Source organism: Cyclopterus lumpus, chromosome 7, assembly GCF_009769545.1.
Source record: "Cyclopterus lumpus isolate fCycLum1 chromosome 7, fCycLum1.pri, whole genome shotgun sequence".
NCBI classification, from domain to species: Eukaryota; Metazoa; Chordata; class Actinopteri; order Perciformes; family Cyclopteridae; genus Cyclopterus; species Cyclopterus lumpus.
Window position 1 is genome coordinate 6,889,191 of NC_046972.1, and position 17,801 is coordinate 6,906,991.

At 45.0% G+C, this 17,801-nt stretch overlaps 1 protein-coding gene across 1 annotated transcript in view; it reads right to left on the reverse strand.

Moving 5' to 3' along the window:
* The window catches only part of cfap74 (cilia and flagella associated protein 74), a 48,122-nt gene that overhangs the window by 8,880 nt on the left and 21,441 nt on the right, over nt 1-17,801 (reverse strand). The window contains exons 18-24 of the mRNA XM_034537349.1: nt 17,624-17,747; nt 15,639-15,754; nt 13,736-13,858; nt 13,518-13,639; nt 8,052-8,180; nt 3,183-3,270; nt 509-682 (exon numbers count right to left, since the gene is read on the reverse strand). Of these exons, the coding sequence (XP_034393240.1) occupies nt 509-682; nt 3,183-3,270; nt 8,052-8,180; nt 13,518-13,639; nt 13,736-13,858; nt 15,639-15,754; nt 17,624-17,747 (876 nt within the window). The remainder of the gene's footprint in view (nt 1-508; nt 683-3,182; nt 3,271-8,051; nt 8,181-13,517; nt 13,640-13,735; nt 13,859-15,638; nt 15,755-17,623; nt 17,748-17,801) is intronic.

Here is a 17,801-nt window from a genome sequence, read left to right on the forward strand (position 1 = left end):
AATCCAACATCACTTTGTCTCATTGATAACAGTCTCACTGTTTATTCTTCACTTCCTTGACACATATGAGAGCTGCTGCTGCTGCTGCTTCACATTAAAACAGCCCAACTGGTTGTTTTTGCTGTATTTTTTTTTGCCAAAAGTAGCAACTCAAAGAGCACATTTGCTGTTGCCCCCGGTAACTGCAGGGGATGCCATAAATCGCCCGTCTCTGAAATCTTAAGGATGACAAACATTCGGGGTGGAACGAAAAGAGCAACTCTCAAAAAGAAATGGGAAACCTGTGAAATGAAGGGTGAAGCTGAAAACCGTGAAGAGTGAAAGTCCGATTTATATCGAAGAATAAATGTGAGTCTCCTCCACATCTATTGCAGTAGTGACACACACATTGTTGTCAGTGAGTAACAGTATCGGGGCTAGTTTCTGCTTGCATGGATCCAAGCACAGACGCATATGACACAAGACAAGGCGTTCAACGCCCTAGAGGTTCCTGTTCACCATGCAGTACCTCGGGAACGCCCGGGAAGCCAAAGTCCTGCGGCAGCAGCGACAGGTTGGTGAGGCGAACGCTGCTCTTCACCGACTGGTACACGGAACAGAAGCCGAAGTCCACCTCGGCCCGGTCGAACTGCAGGTCCGAGGAGGTCACGACAGCTTGGACCGTGAAATGCACCGGCTTCACCTGAACGCACCGGCACGAAGCAGAGAAAAGTCAGCTTCGTAATAACAATAATGAGGAGGGTGTGTATCACCCTTTTTGTACTTTGAAACAAATTCATGCTCGAGGCGAGTCCTCTAATCGGGCAATGCTTTTAGTGCAGTCATCACCGAGCAGTGTAGATTCAAGAAGTGTGTGTGTGTGTGTGTGTCTGTGTGCGTGCATGTGACTACGCAATCCAAAACTAGTATAGGTTCAATGTTCCATGAAATGACTTAAACCGACGCTATGTTCTTCCCTCACCCAGGAAGTAAATCGTTAAACAACCGTCACAAATATCATTTCATTTAAGAAGAGGCTTAATAATTCCGTAAAACAGCAGGGGTACTTTTGAGCAAACATTACTCACACCGGTGGGCATTTCTCGGGGACTATGTTAATGACTACATATGTTGTGCTAGTGAGTATTTACTGCAGCATGATGGAGGTGAGATTGACTGTCAGCCTGTACTAATGGTCATTGAGCAAAGTGTCACCTCACCGGTGTGTTTGTAATCGCTTCTTGACAACAATTCAGGCCTATGTCTCAGGGGAATAAGCCCAATCGATCTTTGGATGCATGGAGAACACTTACTTTGTTGATTTCGGTCTTTTTATGGAACATTAAATACATAGAGTATCATCAGCCTTAACACTCCTTTATCATGTGCACTAGATTAGAAAACAAAGTCATCTCGTGAGCTGTTTTTTCCCCTCATCATGACAGTGCTCAGCAGATGACCTTGTTTATTGGTCTCTGCACCATTGCCTTCCTGGCTGCTGTGACGTCTGGTGTGTGTGTGTGTGTGTGCGTGTGTGTGTGCGTGCAGTGTGCACAGTGTGCACAGTGTGCACATGCCAGGAGCTCAGGGTCTGTGGCTGGGGGCAACAGCTTTGGTGCACCACAGGAACATCCTGGCCCAGTCTTTGGCCCAAAACACACACACACACACACACACACACACACCCTCTTCTCCTCGTCCTGGTAGAGACAGGGGATGGAGGCTGGATGAGGAGGGAGAGGAAGGTGACGATTTGGCAAGAAGACCGACCAGATTTAGATTTATTTAGAGAGAGGATGAGCATCAGTGCCACGCGAATGTCTTAGCAGCTGCTCTGTGTTTTTAAATAAAGCCGGCTGACGACAAGCTGATGGAATTCAGTTGCTGTAAGATATTTATTTTCCACTTCAAGCGCTCCAGCATTTACAGTTTTCATATTTCTAAAGTTTTCAGTTTGCAAATTGGACCCTGTGAAGGGGATATTGAGATGTGTGCCTCTTGAGGGGAATGATTTATTATGTTTGACAGTGAATGACGAATAGCCTCCTTATCAGGATTCTGATGCACAATAAAGAAACAATCAACGAACCAAGATAACATGAAGATAGTGTTAAAACAGAATCGGATTTTCTATAACAAAGTGTTATCCTCAGCGTCCTCAGGCAATAAAATGCCCCACGAGAGCAGTAGTTAACATTTACATGTTTATGAAGACGGGCTTCTGTCATCATCAAAGAACGCAGCTGTTTCGATGCTCAAGGGCTCAAACGGTTAACTTGTGGGAACCAGAGGCACCCAGGTACAATCTATGGCAACGGCAGCTCGTGTACATCGATACGTTATTTGTCTTCATTTGTTGTCTTTTCGTCTTTATTACTGGAGCACTGGATGAGATATGGCACAAAGCACTCGTCAACATTGGAGGAGGAAGTCTGGGGGCTGGATTTGATTCGTGGGGGCGCGAGACGATCGGCGCCACTGAAGGCGGAGTCAACGTAGGAGAGAGGCAAGGCGGAAGGGAAGCTAAACCGGCTCGTACTAATACAGCAAGCGCTCCAGCAATGCGCCACGGTTTTATTTTTGTTTATTTTCCTAGTGTAGCAAATGGGCTAAAAACTGCATTTGGTTGCGCAAGCCTGTGTTGCATAATGACAATAAATGTGCCCTTGAATTCTTGCATAACTTAAGTATGCGAGTGTATCCATGTTTTATGTGTTATTATGTATTCCGTTATGCACATGTCCAATATGGACAATATGTTGTATGCCATAAATGAAGGGACCAGTAATTCAGTAAGCGATTGGAAGCATAAACCCATGTTAAAAGGGATGGGATATAGTACAAATAATTACATAATAAATAACTATACAACAAAATGAATGTTAGCTCATCATATGTACTCCATGGAATAAGAAGTGAGCGCATAGATCTTTGCTTCCCCCCTTTTTGAGACTCTCAGTGAAACAATTTGGGATAACCTTTATGCTCGGCTTATTAGCGCCCATGGAGTAACTGGGCCTTGGGGGTGGGAGATAATTTTAGCTTTTTACCAGCAAAATAGGTTACGACCTTCAGTGGCTCCGCTTCTGTGAGGGACAAAGTAGGGCACACGCCCCCGTAATGCACGATGACAACAGTGTTTTCCCAGGATCACAGGGAGGTTTGGTGTGAAAGAGACCGCAGTGTGTTGCCACAACACAAACCTGGCCTGCTACTTGAACCGCCACCGGAACCTCCAGGACTCCCGTGTCGCTGTCGAAAAGCCTCTCGGCGTCTCTGGATAAAGAGCTCCTGTGAGAGGGAGCAGAACAGGCAGGTACGCCGTGAGAACACACGCCGGTAATGCAAAAGTCACACGCTGCATTTGTTTGCATCATGTTCACGAACAGAGGCGAGCAGGGGCAGCAATTAGGGGTTAGTGACAAACACGCGACCGCATCGGTGATTTCTCAACACATCAGTCAAAAAGCCGCGAGCCACCGTCGAGCTCTTCAAAGACAGAGTGGCGATTCAGACCCTGAAGAACCATCGCTTCGCTTTAACCCACGGCTGTAGGATCGGCTCGCCAGGGAAAGCAGGGGGGGAGAGATGTAGAGCGCGCCTCCACACTACTGTAGGTTGTAGCCATGGTGATGGGAGACGTAAGTATTATTCAAAGAGGCCCAGTAGTCATGCACAGGCTTATGTAAAACTCCTTCAATATAGCATGTATAGTTAATTATCATGTAACCAGGGGTCAAATGTCAGATGCCGTTCTCTCTTGTTGTCCCAACACCTCCCCCCTACCCTGCCATCCCTTGCTCTTCTCCCCCCCCCCCTTCTCCAGTATCAACTGTTTCCTCTGTCTTTCCTTCCCTAGGCTCTTAATGCCGGTTGAAGGCTTGAGAGCTAATGCTGTAAATGTCAGCGGTTTTAGGGCTCTTCAGATGCCAGTGTTGGTTCTTTCTAAGCGCTCACAACAAAGCCTCGCCTTTCATACCCCCCCCCCCGCCACAAACACACACACTTTTCTCGTTGCGGCCGAAAAAACCTGCTGCTCTGCTCGACACACTCGTCATGACTCAAAGCTGGAAATCACGTCGATGTTAAATCTCCCCATTTCAATGATGACTAACACCCCCCCCCCCCCCCCCCTCCCCCCACCTCCAGCTTAAGCTTGACCAATGGAGCACATGAGGGTGTATTCAAGGAAGCACTCTTGTTCTGCCTGTAAATAACATCGCTGCTGGAGAGCCACTCTTGATTTAGCTTTGGCAGGGCCGAGTGGAAAAGCGCAGTGGGACGTCGCCGGGACCATATGCGCGGGAGAATTTTGAGGATGAATGGGGTTTCAGATTTGTCGGGGTCCTGCACAGATTCACTCGGGTGCTTTTCTTCTCTGTAGCCAGATTACCCGCACGGCCTCGACCAAAAGCAACTCTCCTCCATCTCACTAAAATGAATCAGTCTGTCTGTCTGTCTGTCTGTCTGTGTGTCTGTCTGTCTGTCTGTCTGTGTGTGTGTCTGTGTGTGTGTGTGTCTGTCTGTCTGTGTGTCTGTGTGTGTGTCTGTCTGTCTGTCTGTGTGTCTGTGTGTGTGTCGGTCTGTCTGTCTATCTGTGTGTCTGTCTGTCTGTCTGTCTGTCTGTGTGTCTGTCTGTGTGTCTGTGTGTGTGTCTGTCTGTCTGTCTGTCTGTCTGTGTGTCTGTGTGAGTGTCTGTGTGTGTGTCTGTGTGTGTGTCTGTCTGTCTGTGTGTGTGTCTGTGTGTGTGTCTGTCTGTCTGTCTGTGTGTCTGTCTGTCTGTCGTCCCTTTGAGTTTCTCGACTACTGACAATCTGGCCCAAGGAAGTGCACTGTTGAGTGTGAAGAGTGTTCACACGCCAGAGGGCCGCGCACGAGGAGTCTTTAATGATACCTCTGAGATTGGGAGAGGGCATAGTCGAATCTTAAAAGTTGTTCCAGCTTTGTGGTAGGGCGAAGCAAAGGAGAGGAGAGGATGAAAAAACTCAAGGAAGGAAAACTTGAAGAGCGTTTGATTTTAGGAAAGTGGCTGCTGGAGTGCTTCTTTTTACCCGATTGGGATCAAATTCGATACATGTTCCTTTTTAGGACTGCTGCTTGTATTTCATCACCATTATCAAGTGATGATGAAAAGGATTACAAAACAGATTAAGAGGCTTAGGGATTCTCCACTATGGGGAAATGGATTGGCAAAAAAACAAAAACAATAAATGACTGTGAAAAAATCTTTTTAAAAATCATATAAGGCAGACAGGTTATTTCCTTTGTTTGTTTCTGTTTCCAACTCATGGCATTATTAAAGTCAGTTACTGTAGTGAGTAGTGAACCATCAGGGAAAGCACTGGTGGAGCTGTCCGGTGTAATCTGTCGTAAATCATCCTTGTAATCTCCCTTTTATCAGCCGGAACCGCCGGGGTGGAACACATTGCCTCGCTCTTCAGGGATTACACCGAAAACCGATCATTCAAGCCATCCTATCCAAATGAACTTGTCATCAGGTTGAAATGATTCTTCTGGTCATGTGTGCCAGATGGAAATACTCTCCGTGTCGACTGGTTCCCTTGACCCACGGAGCAGAATTAAAGTTAAAGTTCTTCAAAAGTAAAGTATCGTCTAAAGTTAATACATTCTCTGAGCCTGGGCCAAATTAAGCCAGGTTAAAGGGAACGGTTTAAAACTGAAACATAAATGGGGTCACCATGAACACAGTGTAATGTAGACAATGGCAACTCTCATAGACTATTAGGCCCTCAGTGTCTATTTGAATTCAAGTGATTCCTCTCGTCTGAACAGGATCTCAGGAACATGTGAACCATTGGCCTTGATGTTGCCGAGAGAGGATTATGTAGCCTACAGAACACGGCTCTGGATACGTGAGAGAAACATGTGGGCTGCATGGTGACAAATACAAGTGGAGGAAGACGGGCAGAGAGGGATGAAGCAAAGGAAAGACGGTGAAAAGATGTGGGCAGGTTGTGCACAATCCTTCAGAGCTTAGAAGCAAGAATGTGCTCACCCTCTCCCAAAAGCCAGAGGAGGGGAAGGCAAGAAGCGAACACCTGTGAAAAGAACGAAAGCTATGAGTCATTTGCGATCCAGATTTAACAGCGTGTGTGTGTGCGTGTGTGTGTGTGTGTGTGTGTGTGTGTGTGGATGAGACAGTGAGTGAAGGCAGTGCTGCTAATGAGGATTTGGAAATCCAATCACAGGCTTTGGCTGGGAGGACTTGGCAGTGCCATTTTAAATGACACACTGTCACTGCCCGAAACAACAGCGAACAGAGGCGACACATGCAGGAACCACTGTCCATTCCCAGTGGGGTTGGTGTGGATTTCCAGCTCCGGTTAGACGATAATTCTGATCTTATTTCTTGGCCGCGTTGGGTCCTGTTGGGTCCTGTTGGGCCCTGTTGGGCCCACTGTTTCTATTGGTCACGATAGCCCCAGCATGAGCCTCTCAGCGTTGGTTGTTTTTGTGAAAGATAATCCCCGGTGATGTTTTAATAACATAGACGGTAGTTCAGCAACACTGCTGTTTAGAAAAAAAGGTATTTCCAGAATCTCCAAGGCCAGAAAGATTCAAATGACCAGCACAATAATAAGCGATTCTTAAGACCTCCTCCCCGCCCCCCACACCCCAGATTGGAAGGACGATACCCCCAAATGGCATAGTATATCTTCTCATAGGATGTGAACACAAATTTAAAATAATTAACGTTATCCTAATCTATATATATATATATATATATATATATATATATATATATATATATATATCTATATAAAATAAGAGCCACGTTGTAATAAACTTCAGAACAAATAATGAGAGCACAGGGAACTGGGTCTGGCGTCTCGGGTTAGTTACGTAAGCAGAATATAAGCAGCGGTGCGGCTGGTGGACGCAGAGAGGGATGAGAGGAGTTTGAGAGTAACAGAGAGAGGCAGAATGGATGCAGAGTTCCAGGGGGAAGTGGATAGCGATAGGAGGACTGTGGAGATAAATTGAGAAAAGCAAAGAGAGAGAAGTACAGTTAACCACGGAGGTGAGAGGCCAAGAAAATGAGAAGTATGTGTGAGAGAGTGGGAAGAGACAGCGCAGGAGCGAATGAGAGAGAGAGAGAGAGAGAGACGGAGAGGAAAAGAGTGAGAGGGAGAGAGGAGGGAGGGGGCGGTAGCTGCGTTAGTGCTTGTGAACGCTGCAGCATCTCAGCAGCGGCTCGAGTAATGCTGTACTCTAATCCTCGCATTAAAACCTCTGCTGATTCAGGCAGATTACCCCCCCCCCACGTCCCCCGCCCCCCGCGTTGACCACCGCGTGCCCTAACTTTTTGTGTGAAGCAAATATCCTCCTGTTGTCATTATTAGTATCATTATTTTTACATCAATATCCTACACAGAGCTGCTGAACTGTGAAGGGAGAAGGAAAGAAAAAGACTGGCGCCCACGCTGGGTTTTTACATACTGCACGCCTCTCATATTTGCCCTGGGGGCCCCAGTCCGCTCTCCTAACATTCACACTGCAGTTCAACTCCTGCCTCTCCATCTAAATATAGAGCCGGTATTGTTGTGGAAAGAATTACCATGTCCTTCAAAGTCATTAGAAACCATTACCGTCGCGCTCAGAGTGCAGTGGAAGCAACACGTTGAGACCCGCTGGCTGTTTGACTGCCGATAGATTGTTGCCATTTGCACATCTGGAAGACTCCACTTCTGTCCTCTATTGTAAAGCGACGCCATCAGTCAACTAGTAAAAGATAAATCCGCCTGGTAATACCCTTTTTAAAAATTGGATAGTTTGTTGGACCAGATTTATCCTTTACAGCTGATCCTCTTAGAAATAAGGGGTTCCAAAAGGGTTCTTTTTGAAGGGCAGAGGGAACCATTTGCTCACGAAGAACCCTTAAAAAAGTTGTGTTTCCTTTCTTTCTAAGACTAAGGGTTCCTTTAAGAACCATCGTCGTCCAAAGAACCCGTTTTGGAAAAGAAAATCCTACCAAGGTTATTGTCTGAAATGAGATTATGAATGCTCCAGCGATTCCATTATCATTGCATCCTCCGTGTGTCCTTCCTTACCTCGGCAGGAACTTGAGTTGGGCATTAAAGCTGGATTGGGCCTGGACGAAGCCCGTCTTTGGAAGGATCTCCATGTGTCTCCTCATTTCCGGGCACACCTCAAAGGTCAGCTTTAGGGCAGCGCTGGCTCTGTCATGCAAAAGATATGCTTTTATCATCTTAAAACTAACACACCAAGTGCATTCCTTTAAAATCGTGCTTAATCCAGGGCGATACGCACTGTTTAATAGTTCACAAGCAGCAACGCTGCGGCAATGATGCACAGGCAATGATGCACAGGCAATGACGGCGACACGCGTAGTCGGTCAGGTGGCGGTCAGGTGGCGTATAAAAGACGCAACGACAATCCAAACGGTAAACGCGGCCCCGGGCAATACTTTTGGTTTGAGTGACACAGAAATCGCTTTGTATGGAGTGATGTACCCCAAGTCCAAATCAATTAGGTGACCCAATTTTCCAGGAGCTTCAACAGATGGTTGCGCCTGTGGCTACAAGCCTCAGTTATAAGCTGGAGCTCGTGATATAAATGGCTCTTCACCGTGGGGAATTGTCCAACACGTCCCAATCACAGCTCATACACACCTCCATTAAACGATGACAGCACAAACAACAAGCTCAAGTCTCTCTCTTGCTGGAGGTGATATGATCATACGGTGCAGCCCTCCTCAAAAGTCACAAAGGTGAGCGATGAGCCAGCGGTGGCCAAGTAGACCGAGGGACACCTCGGTGTTTCCATTCCCCTCTCAAATGGAATGACCCACTTTGAGCAGCGAGGTCAAGCAGACGGTGGTTTCCCCGAGGCAAGGACTGTCAGGGACTCTCGGGGAAATGAAGCCGCTCTCTCTATTCCGGCCAAATGATAACCTTCAAGTCCCTCTCGGAGGAGAATTTATGGGTACATAATCATTTAGGGCAATAAGGCATTTTAATTAACAGGGGCATTTTAAATGGTCCTTTTTTCTTCTTCTTTCTACTGGTTGCCTGCGACCAGTTCTTTTCTGAAGATGTTTAATGATGTAAAGGTCACTTCACAGCAATTGACTATGTAAGCATCACATTATGTAAGCATCACATTATACTAATATTTCTGTTTCATTTGGTCGCAGATGTACGGGGGTTGTTTTTTCTATGGTTCGGGATCGGCAACTCTGGCAACTGTAGTAACTGTAGCAACTGTGGTGTGAGAAAAGATTACACAACCACTGGTCGTTAAAATAACCACTGGAGCTCGACTTGATTCCCGTTTACTGTGACAGACTTTTGAAGACCTTTGCTGCATTTCGTACCCCGTTCTCTGTGTTCTACCTTTTGTCGGAGCCACATTGATAACGACACTCATAATAACCATTGAGGTTTCTTGGCAATTGAGTCGGCGCACGTTCCAGAGAAATTGCTCGTGTTGAGTCTACGCGCCTCTTCCCTTTCTTCAGCGGACCAGGTGACCGTGCCTGCTTACTCCACATGTATTGCAAAGCCTCACTGGGGCACCGAGCCTTCTAACGGTCCCCCACAATGCATCACTGTCTGCTCTATACGGTGCATTTCAAAATAACCAGCTGGAGGACTCCAAGGTTGTTAATTTGCAACTACGGTTCTAATAGAAAAAAAGAAGAAACGACCCTTAACGCCAACCACACGCTCACATTGCTCTTGCCAAACAATACAGGACCCAGGTTGGATGGTGGGCATTTTAGAAATACAGTAAACAGAGAGAAACCAAGGACAGAAGGCGTTGTGAAGGAACAAGAGCTGGTCGAGTGTGTTTGTGTGGCTGAATTTGGCCAGGAATGCTCAACTTCCCAGCAGGAGCTAGTGGAGGAGGGTTTGAAAGTCCAGGCTTCCTGTTTGAAATGAACTTTTTTTTAAAATTGAAAAATCCTCACTGCTCCCAAAGTGAAATAAAACTCTGCCAACTGCCTGCGGAATATTCCAATCATTGGCGCGCAAGCAAAAATCAAACACATTTTAAAGTCTTCAGAAAAAAAATCTTTCAATTAGCAGGAGTAATATTCAAATCACTGGCTCACAGACAGGAGAGACATATTCAATGATGCTTCGTGCCGTTCTCTTGAGAAGAATCTGTCAGAAACTAAGGAGGACTTGTGGGATATCTACTCATCTACTCAAAAGGAACAAGTGACAAACTGCGCGATGCAAGCAGCAGCTCTCTTATTGTTTCCCCCAAAAAGCCTGCCAAGCTATTTTGTGTTCAAATTACTGTCTTGGAGGACGAGTGACATGTTGCATGGTTTGCTGGTACAAGCAAACATTTCTCCTTCTTTTTGTTTTTGTTTACTTTCAAAATGCTGTCATCGTCATCTTGTCACATGAGCCGTGTGCCAGCGCACCAGATGGCAGTTGTCACAAATCCCTCACCCCCTCACATGCACTCCCCCCACCCCCACATGTGACACAGCAAGCGGCTAGGTGGTGGACGGCACGCCTGCAGATGTTACTCCCCCCCCCCCGGTGAATTATTAACCTCGCGGGGCGTCATCATGTATCGCATTCATAATCATGGGGGGATTTAGCGTTTGTCCTGTGTTATTGTACGGACCAAAGAGGATTGTGGGGATGTGGGCTTACCGCTTGGTCCCTTACCTCGTCTGGGTGTTTAGGAACATTTATCAGCTAATGCATCTCTATTTCATTATGTCAGCATGTCAGTTAGGGCACTTTGATGCGGGGCCAGCTGAAAAGTAAGATGGCCCCGTCAATTTTAAGGGATTTCCATGAGCCGGTTTTCTGTGAAAATGTCTGTTTTGGCTGAGACTGAGTACATGAGGGAGTTTTCGTGTTGCATTCAGCAAAGCCAGCGGTCCAAACTCTATTCCAAGGATGTTCCCAAGCATGACAACAAATAAAATGGAAAAATTACAAGCACCACTCACTTCTGCAACAATCTCATTGGGCTGAGTGAGGGGTTCAATGCGGCCTCTTAAATATGAATATCCTAATATGTGGTTCATTATAATAACCTATCAATTTGTCGTCAATATTAATTACAATTGTGAGTGGAATAGCCTGATGAAGCTCGGTGACTGAAACGCTGCCTTTTCAGTAAACTTCTGAAAAGCGCTGACAGTGTGAGGTTCACTACGCTCTTCTGCTTTCTACCAGGTGTGTATGCATGTGTGCATGAGCCAATATCCAAAAGGGCTTCATAATAAACAGTTTAGTACGCACTCTGTGGTAATCACACACACACTGACATGCTTTTAGTTTGCCTGCGTTTTGTTTGACGTCTTTATCTGTGAATATTGTGGAGTAGAGTTTTCACCATTACAACATTAACACAAATTCATGTGAAAGCATTTAGTCTTAAAGATACAGCGTGTAGCATTGAAGAGGATCTATCTACTATGATAATCATAACTATGTTTTCATTAGTGTATGATCATAAAATGAGCCGCTCTCTACGCGGGGAGTGGGTTCTCTTCACTGAGTCCGCCGTGTTGCACCGCCACGTTTCTACAGGAGACTGTTGGGAATAGAAGATGTTTACAACCATTGACAATATTTTATAATAGAGTAAATACTTTTTTGAACTTGAAAAGTTCACCTAGTGCCTATTAACAGTGTCCATGTGTTCGGCATGTGCAGTCACACATTACACATTGCAGTTTTTTTTATTTTTATGATGCATACATACATAATACAGCAGCTATTAGGTCTCTTTAAAATGCCTCATGTTGCTTTGATAAACCATTGATAAAAGTGGTGATTGTCATAGTGACACTGTTAACTGGCATAGAAATAAATTTCCCAGTTGGGTGGTGGTGGTCGGTGTGGTAATGGACACTTTGCTCTGGCATTTGTTTTCCCACAATGGTTTACAATGTATAGCTGTGCCCCCACTACGTCTACAAAGGCTACATTTTACCTTAGAGGCTGACGACGACATTAGAATAGGTCTAAATCCGACATGTAGACTGTGTGCACCTGGGGAGGCAAACGCTTGGGTCTCATTTAAGTAAATTGCCCGTGAAAGATAAAAAGTAGTCCTGAAAAGATACAAAATAACAATTGGTGAATACTGTGCTGTTTATTTTGGGAAACGATTGTGTGTGTGTGTGTGTGTGTGTGTGTGTGTGTGTGTGTGTGTGTGTGTGTGGACCATCTGCTCAAATTGTACATGAAAAAACATGTCGGACAGCAACTGACAGTGACTCTTTTTCTCGTGTCCCTGCTGTCAATGTTCATGCAGGTGAACATGAACTCATCTTTAGCACGACTACAACTCATAAACCCTGATACTGATTACAAAGATAGCGCTCTCTTTTATGGTGACTGATATGCACACTTCTATTATGCAACGACTACAGGACTCCAGGCAATAAATTAGGTGGCACCCACCAAGTGCACCTATTCCATTTTGTTATAATCAGTACCACATTAGTACGCTTGTCCAAACAAAATGATTTGGATTAATTTAAAATAAAAGGGGTGTGACTCGTCCTTTAATATTACTGAGTACTGAACATGCACGTCACCTTGAGAACTAATGGAATTGAAATAAGGCTTTGTACAGTTTCTTGGCACACTATGTTTGTCCTTGATCCAATGTCTCCAACGGTTACAGATGATTATATGAAGTGACACTAATATGGTATTAAATGACGTCTCGCGTCCCGTAATTTGATGCGTTGCCTGTTCAAACAAGGTCGTCAAACGAGACATTTGCGGCTCAGTCTAAAGTGTAAACCAATTAGACATCAACTAGGGATAAAACACTAGTTTTGTTCAATTAGAGGGGCAGAGGTACTTTTCTCCATCGAGTTACACGTATCGTCGGTGTTTAGTACGTCAGAGAAAACGAGCTAACAAGGTAGGCAGTTCATTGTTTTTTGCATTTTAATTTACTTTTAAAAAATGGGATTATTTGAAAAAGGTGTTATTTACTGTACATCAGGACCGAGACCTCACGCCACACAAACAGTTTCTTCCCGTCGGCAGTCGGGCTCATGAACAGAGCCGGGTCCCCCACTGACCCTCATGAACAGAGCCCGGGTCCCCCACTGACCCTCATGAACAGAGCCCGGGTCCCACTGACCCTCATGAACAGAGCCCGGGTCCCCCACTGACCCTCATGAACAGAGCCCGGGTCCCCCACTGACCCTCATGAACAGAGCCCGGGTCCCCCACTGACTGACTGTCATCCACAGGACAATTTCCCATCGGTCACTCCCCTGCACATCCCTGACTCCCGTCACTTTAAACTTACATTACACTGTTTAAAGTACTGTTATCTGTTTGTCTGGGCAGTTTATTTTATATTCTTCTGTAAATGTAAGTGACTTTTTGTTGGATTCACTAAGATAACCCTCGCGTGTTACATTCTGGGTTTTGATTTCGAGCCGACCACAAAACATGAATATATTTCTAAGCAGTGCAGACGTGCAACAACGTTCCTGTATGAAGGGTGTTTACATATATGACAGATCTGTCAGCCGACCTGGGACCAACCTGCTTTGCACCATGATACTGTCTTGATAGAGGCGGTCAAACATGCAGATCTTCAGGTCAACGCTGGGCTGAACCACAGATACAGGGACACTGACTGCAACTCCCCTCACCTGGATGGGTATCTGTTTGTTTGTAATCACAAAATGGTGTGCATGAAATAACGCCAATATGGAATATATGGCTCTATTTACTTCTATTTGAAAAATATTGTGTCTTACTGGTTTGCAAGTTGAGTCAGAGAATTTGATGTGGAAGTCCAGTTTGGCCTCTCCTGGGATGGTTGGAGTGAAAACAACTTCCAGTTTAAGGCTTTCAAAGGGTCCAATCTCTCCTTCTCTAACCTGAGGGAGGGCACATCAAACAGGACCAGTGAACATTTGATTTTGTAAAGAATTCTGAAGCTGCTTAAGTGCACACAGGACACACTTTGGTTTAACCGTTTCACTTCACGACACAAAGCCATTTCTATCCATGTAGGGGAAGTGGAAATCTCTCACAAGTGCAACTTTAAACGGCCTGCAATCAAACTACACCGAAAAGCCGTGTGGATTGTGTGCTCAGCATTAAGGAGGTGGGAGCTGTTAAAGAGTAAGCCATTCGTGCAGCAACTGCCTCAACAGAGTGGGACCGCGATAGCTTGATGGATAATCTCCCATTTGAGACACAAAGCCTTCAACCACACAATATGAAAGTATTTGTCAAGATGACAATAGCCGAGCAGAAGGCACCCGGGGGCATGCAACACACAAACACGGCCAGAACAGGCGCAGAGCGAGAGGCGTTGCACCATTAGCCCCCCACCAGAGAGACGTAATGAACCCTGAACAACTCCAGAACTTCACGTGGGCCACAAGGCACACACAGTATCGATGCTGAAAACAAGACGTAGAGGTTGAAAAATGGTTTGCAGACGGAGGTAATAATCGGTCTCTTCAGAAACAGGCCAAGTGTCTCTCCACTAGTCCTGTTACACAGGTTGAGAATTAGATTGTTGTGTCAGATCTATCAAAAGACATTCATTTAGCCAATGAAGATATGATCACTGTCCTACCAGGAGCAGAAGATGTGTTCACGTCACAGGTGAGAGATAATTCAATCATATATATTCATATATTTGCATTCCAGCAAAATGTTAATGGCTTGTTAATGGCATGTGCAAATATGGAAAAACCTAACAAAAGAAAACACAACAAATTATAGGAATCAAAAGAAACTCGGGTTAAACCCGTCAGCAGTGACTCGAACGACCTAACCCAGGAGGCTTCCACGGAAATGCACAAGAAGGCCACAGCTGAGGATGCGAGCAATATCGGAGCATTCTTTGTGACGTCTGCAAAGGAAAACGAAGCCTCCTATCTGTACCATACGGTTAAACACAGACACAGCATTGACGGTCTCGTCAGGCTCTACAGTGCTTTGTTGGGTGGGTGGTGGTTTTCTAAAAAACGAGATCATCATGTACAGGGTTTTGTCCTCGCGAGCATTTGTGGAGAAGATTTTCTCCCCCGAATGACCATCAAATGGTCCGACTCGAGAAAAATCAACTTTAAATTCATGTGAACCCTGACTTGTCAATGAAGGACTGTTTTTGCTGTAAATTATTTCTTTAATCATCTATTTCGAGGTTTAGTCACATAAGCTTACATTTTGATACTAAATTGAAATTAAGCTAAATTGAATATACACATGTTTGCCTTTCTAAATGAATAAGAATACCATTAAAACATGGACCTTATATACACACCATAATAACCACACTGACATGGCGCCGTGCACCGTGGCTCGTGAACTTTTGTCCCTTTTTTGGCAGTAAGAAAGTTGTCAATCCGAGTCTTCAGCCATGCTAACAGCTTGAATGCTAACGTCAGCATGCTAACATGCTCACAATGACAATGCTAATTGTCATTGTCATGCTAATTGTCATTGTCATGCTCACAATGACAATGCTAATTGTCATTGTGAGCATGTTAGCATGTCATTGTGTTAGTCATTGTGAGCATGTTCACAATGACATGATCAGTTTTTTACTTGGTTTAAATTATTGCACAATAATCATTTTAGTAGAGGAAAAGTCAGGGGATCGCCACATTAATTGTGTTACCGTTAGACATAAATACTTACATTTCCTAGAGTTATGTCACCAGAGTCTGAGTGGCTGTGGTCCATCTGAACATGCTCATCGGTGGACACACACGTCTCAGGAATAACTTCTGGACTGGAACCTGAAGCCTCCGACTCTGCCACACACACACACACACACAAGGCAACACCTGATCAAAGGAAATTTCTACTGTCAACCTGTCCTCAGGAGAGCTAACAACACACCAAACACAACACAAAGGAAACACTGTGAACTCAGGAGATGAAATAATTGTTCCATAAGCCAAAAGTTGGCCCTGTGGTGTCACCAAGGGAAATCTCTTCATCAGAAACCTGACAGTTTGACCTAGAAAATAAAGCGCTGCTTCTGCTTCGGAGCATGAATGGGCACGTCAAATGTGAAGCCAATCTGGCCTTTGGTTCAAGAGATATCGGTGGCATAAAAAGCAAATACAGTACACAAAATATAGATACAGACAGCCTCTCCCCAACAATGGCGAATAGATGAAATAGTCACAATCTTTTCCAAACCAGCAGAGCAGAGGCAAAAGACTGAACAGCTTATCGCGGCATCTGTGGAAAAAAGTGCTGAGTGAAGCGATGAAGCGTTCTGATCCGAGGGGACGTTAAAGAGAAGATGCCTCCTTGCCATCAGCTGTGAGAGCAAGGTGAACCCTTCGCTTTCTATGTGGGCTTTTGTTGTTGTGTTTTTTACCTGGACCAAATGTTCTAACAGAAATAGAAAGATAAGAGAAATTGAGATTTGTGTCAGTCCTCACTTTCTGTATTTCAGAGGCTGTTTGAGGAAACACTGTCCTCTACAAATGATGTTCACATACAACTGCATTGGCTGAGGTGCTTTTCAGTGTATTTCTTTTCCCTACAACACCACTTGTTGTGACTAAAGCATGATTATGGCTCAGTTTAGTCAACTCAAAACACTTTGCTAAGACTAGGGGAAGATGGTGGGTGTTGGTTGATACTGAAAAGGTCACTATATCCTACTGCACACTTTTAGTCAGTGTTGATTTTTTCCCATAGGCAAGGCAAGTATAAAATACTTTCAGTTGTCAAATAGAACCGTTTTCAGCCTGGATTTAAACATTGTCAGAGTTGAGGCCTGTCTCACATCTTCTGGAAGACTGTTCCAGATGTTAGCAGCATAAAACTGAAACGCAGCCTCCCCGTGTTTAGTCCTGACTCTGGGCACCAGCAGGAGACCACTCCCTGAGCTTCTCAGAGCCCGAGATGGTTCATATGGCTCTAACATGTCACACATGTACATTGGTGCTAGACCATGAAGAGATTTGCACACAAGCAGAGCTGTTTTAAAGTCTATTCTCTGAGCAACGGGAAGCCAGTGCAAAGACCTGAGCACTGGACTAATATGGTGGTATTTCCTGGTTCTAGTCAGGACTCGAGCATCAGCGTTCTGGATGTACTGCAGCTGTCTTACAGCTTGTTTAGAGAGCCCAGTGAGCAGGCCGTTACAGTAGTCTAACCCGCTGGAGACAAACGCATGGATTAGTCTCTCCAAGTCAGGTTTAGACACCATACTCTTGACGAGTATTGTAAAACAAGACTAGGACACTCCAGCCGTGCGAGCTGCTCTGTGAGGCTGCACTTGAGCTAAATGCTTATCAGTATGATCAGTATGCTAACATGGTTGCACGCCAGCGTAGCTAAGAAATATTATAATTATTAATATTAATATTATAATACAAAATATTCTGCAGTATGACAAAGTCAGAACACGGCCAGAGAACATAATGCAGCAGAAAAGTGACATGCAGTGTAATTTAAAAGATAGTTTGCGGTGGGCAAGGTTGTTTTGGGTTCAGGGTTGGCTAAAGGAATCCTGCCAATCGTCTGTGTCCATGCTTGTCCACGTGTTGTAAGCAGGTGTATAATGTACAGTGGGAAAAAGGGGAAGAAATGATACCAAGGTAAGCAGTACCGTTGGTAAAATTGGCATCATGTGTACATAATGTGTATAACAGCCTTACCTGGGTGCTCTTGCTGCGACGCCTCAGAGAGCTCTTGACTTTCCTGCTTTGGTTGGAGTTCTCCGGTGCCCATGGAAACAGAGCTGCTCTGGTCCTCAGATGTTGTGTTATGACTGCTTTTCTCCTGTCAGCCAACAGCAACACACACATTAGATGTTGTACAGTACATGGCACTTTA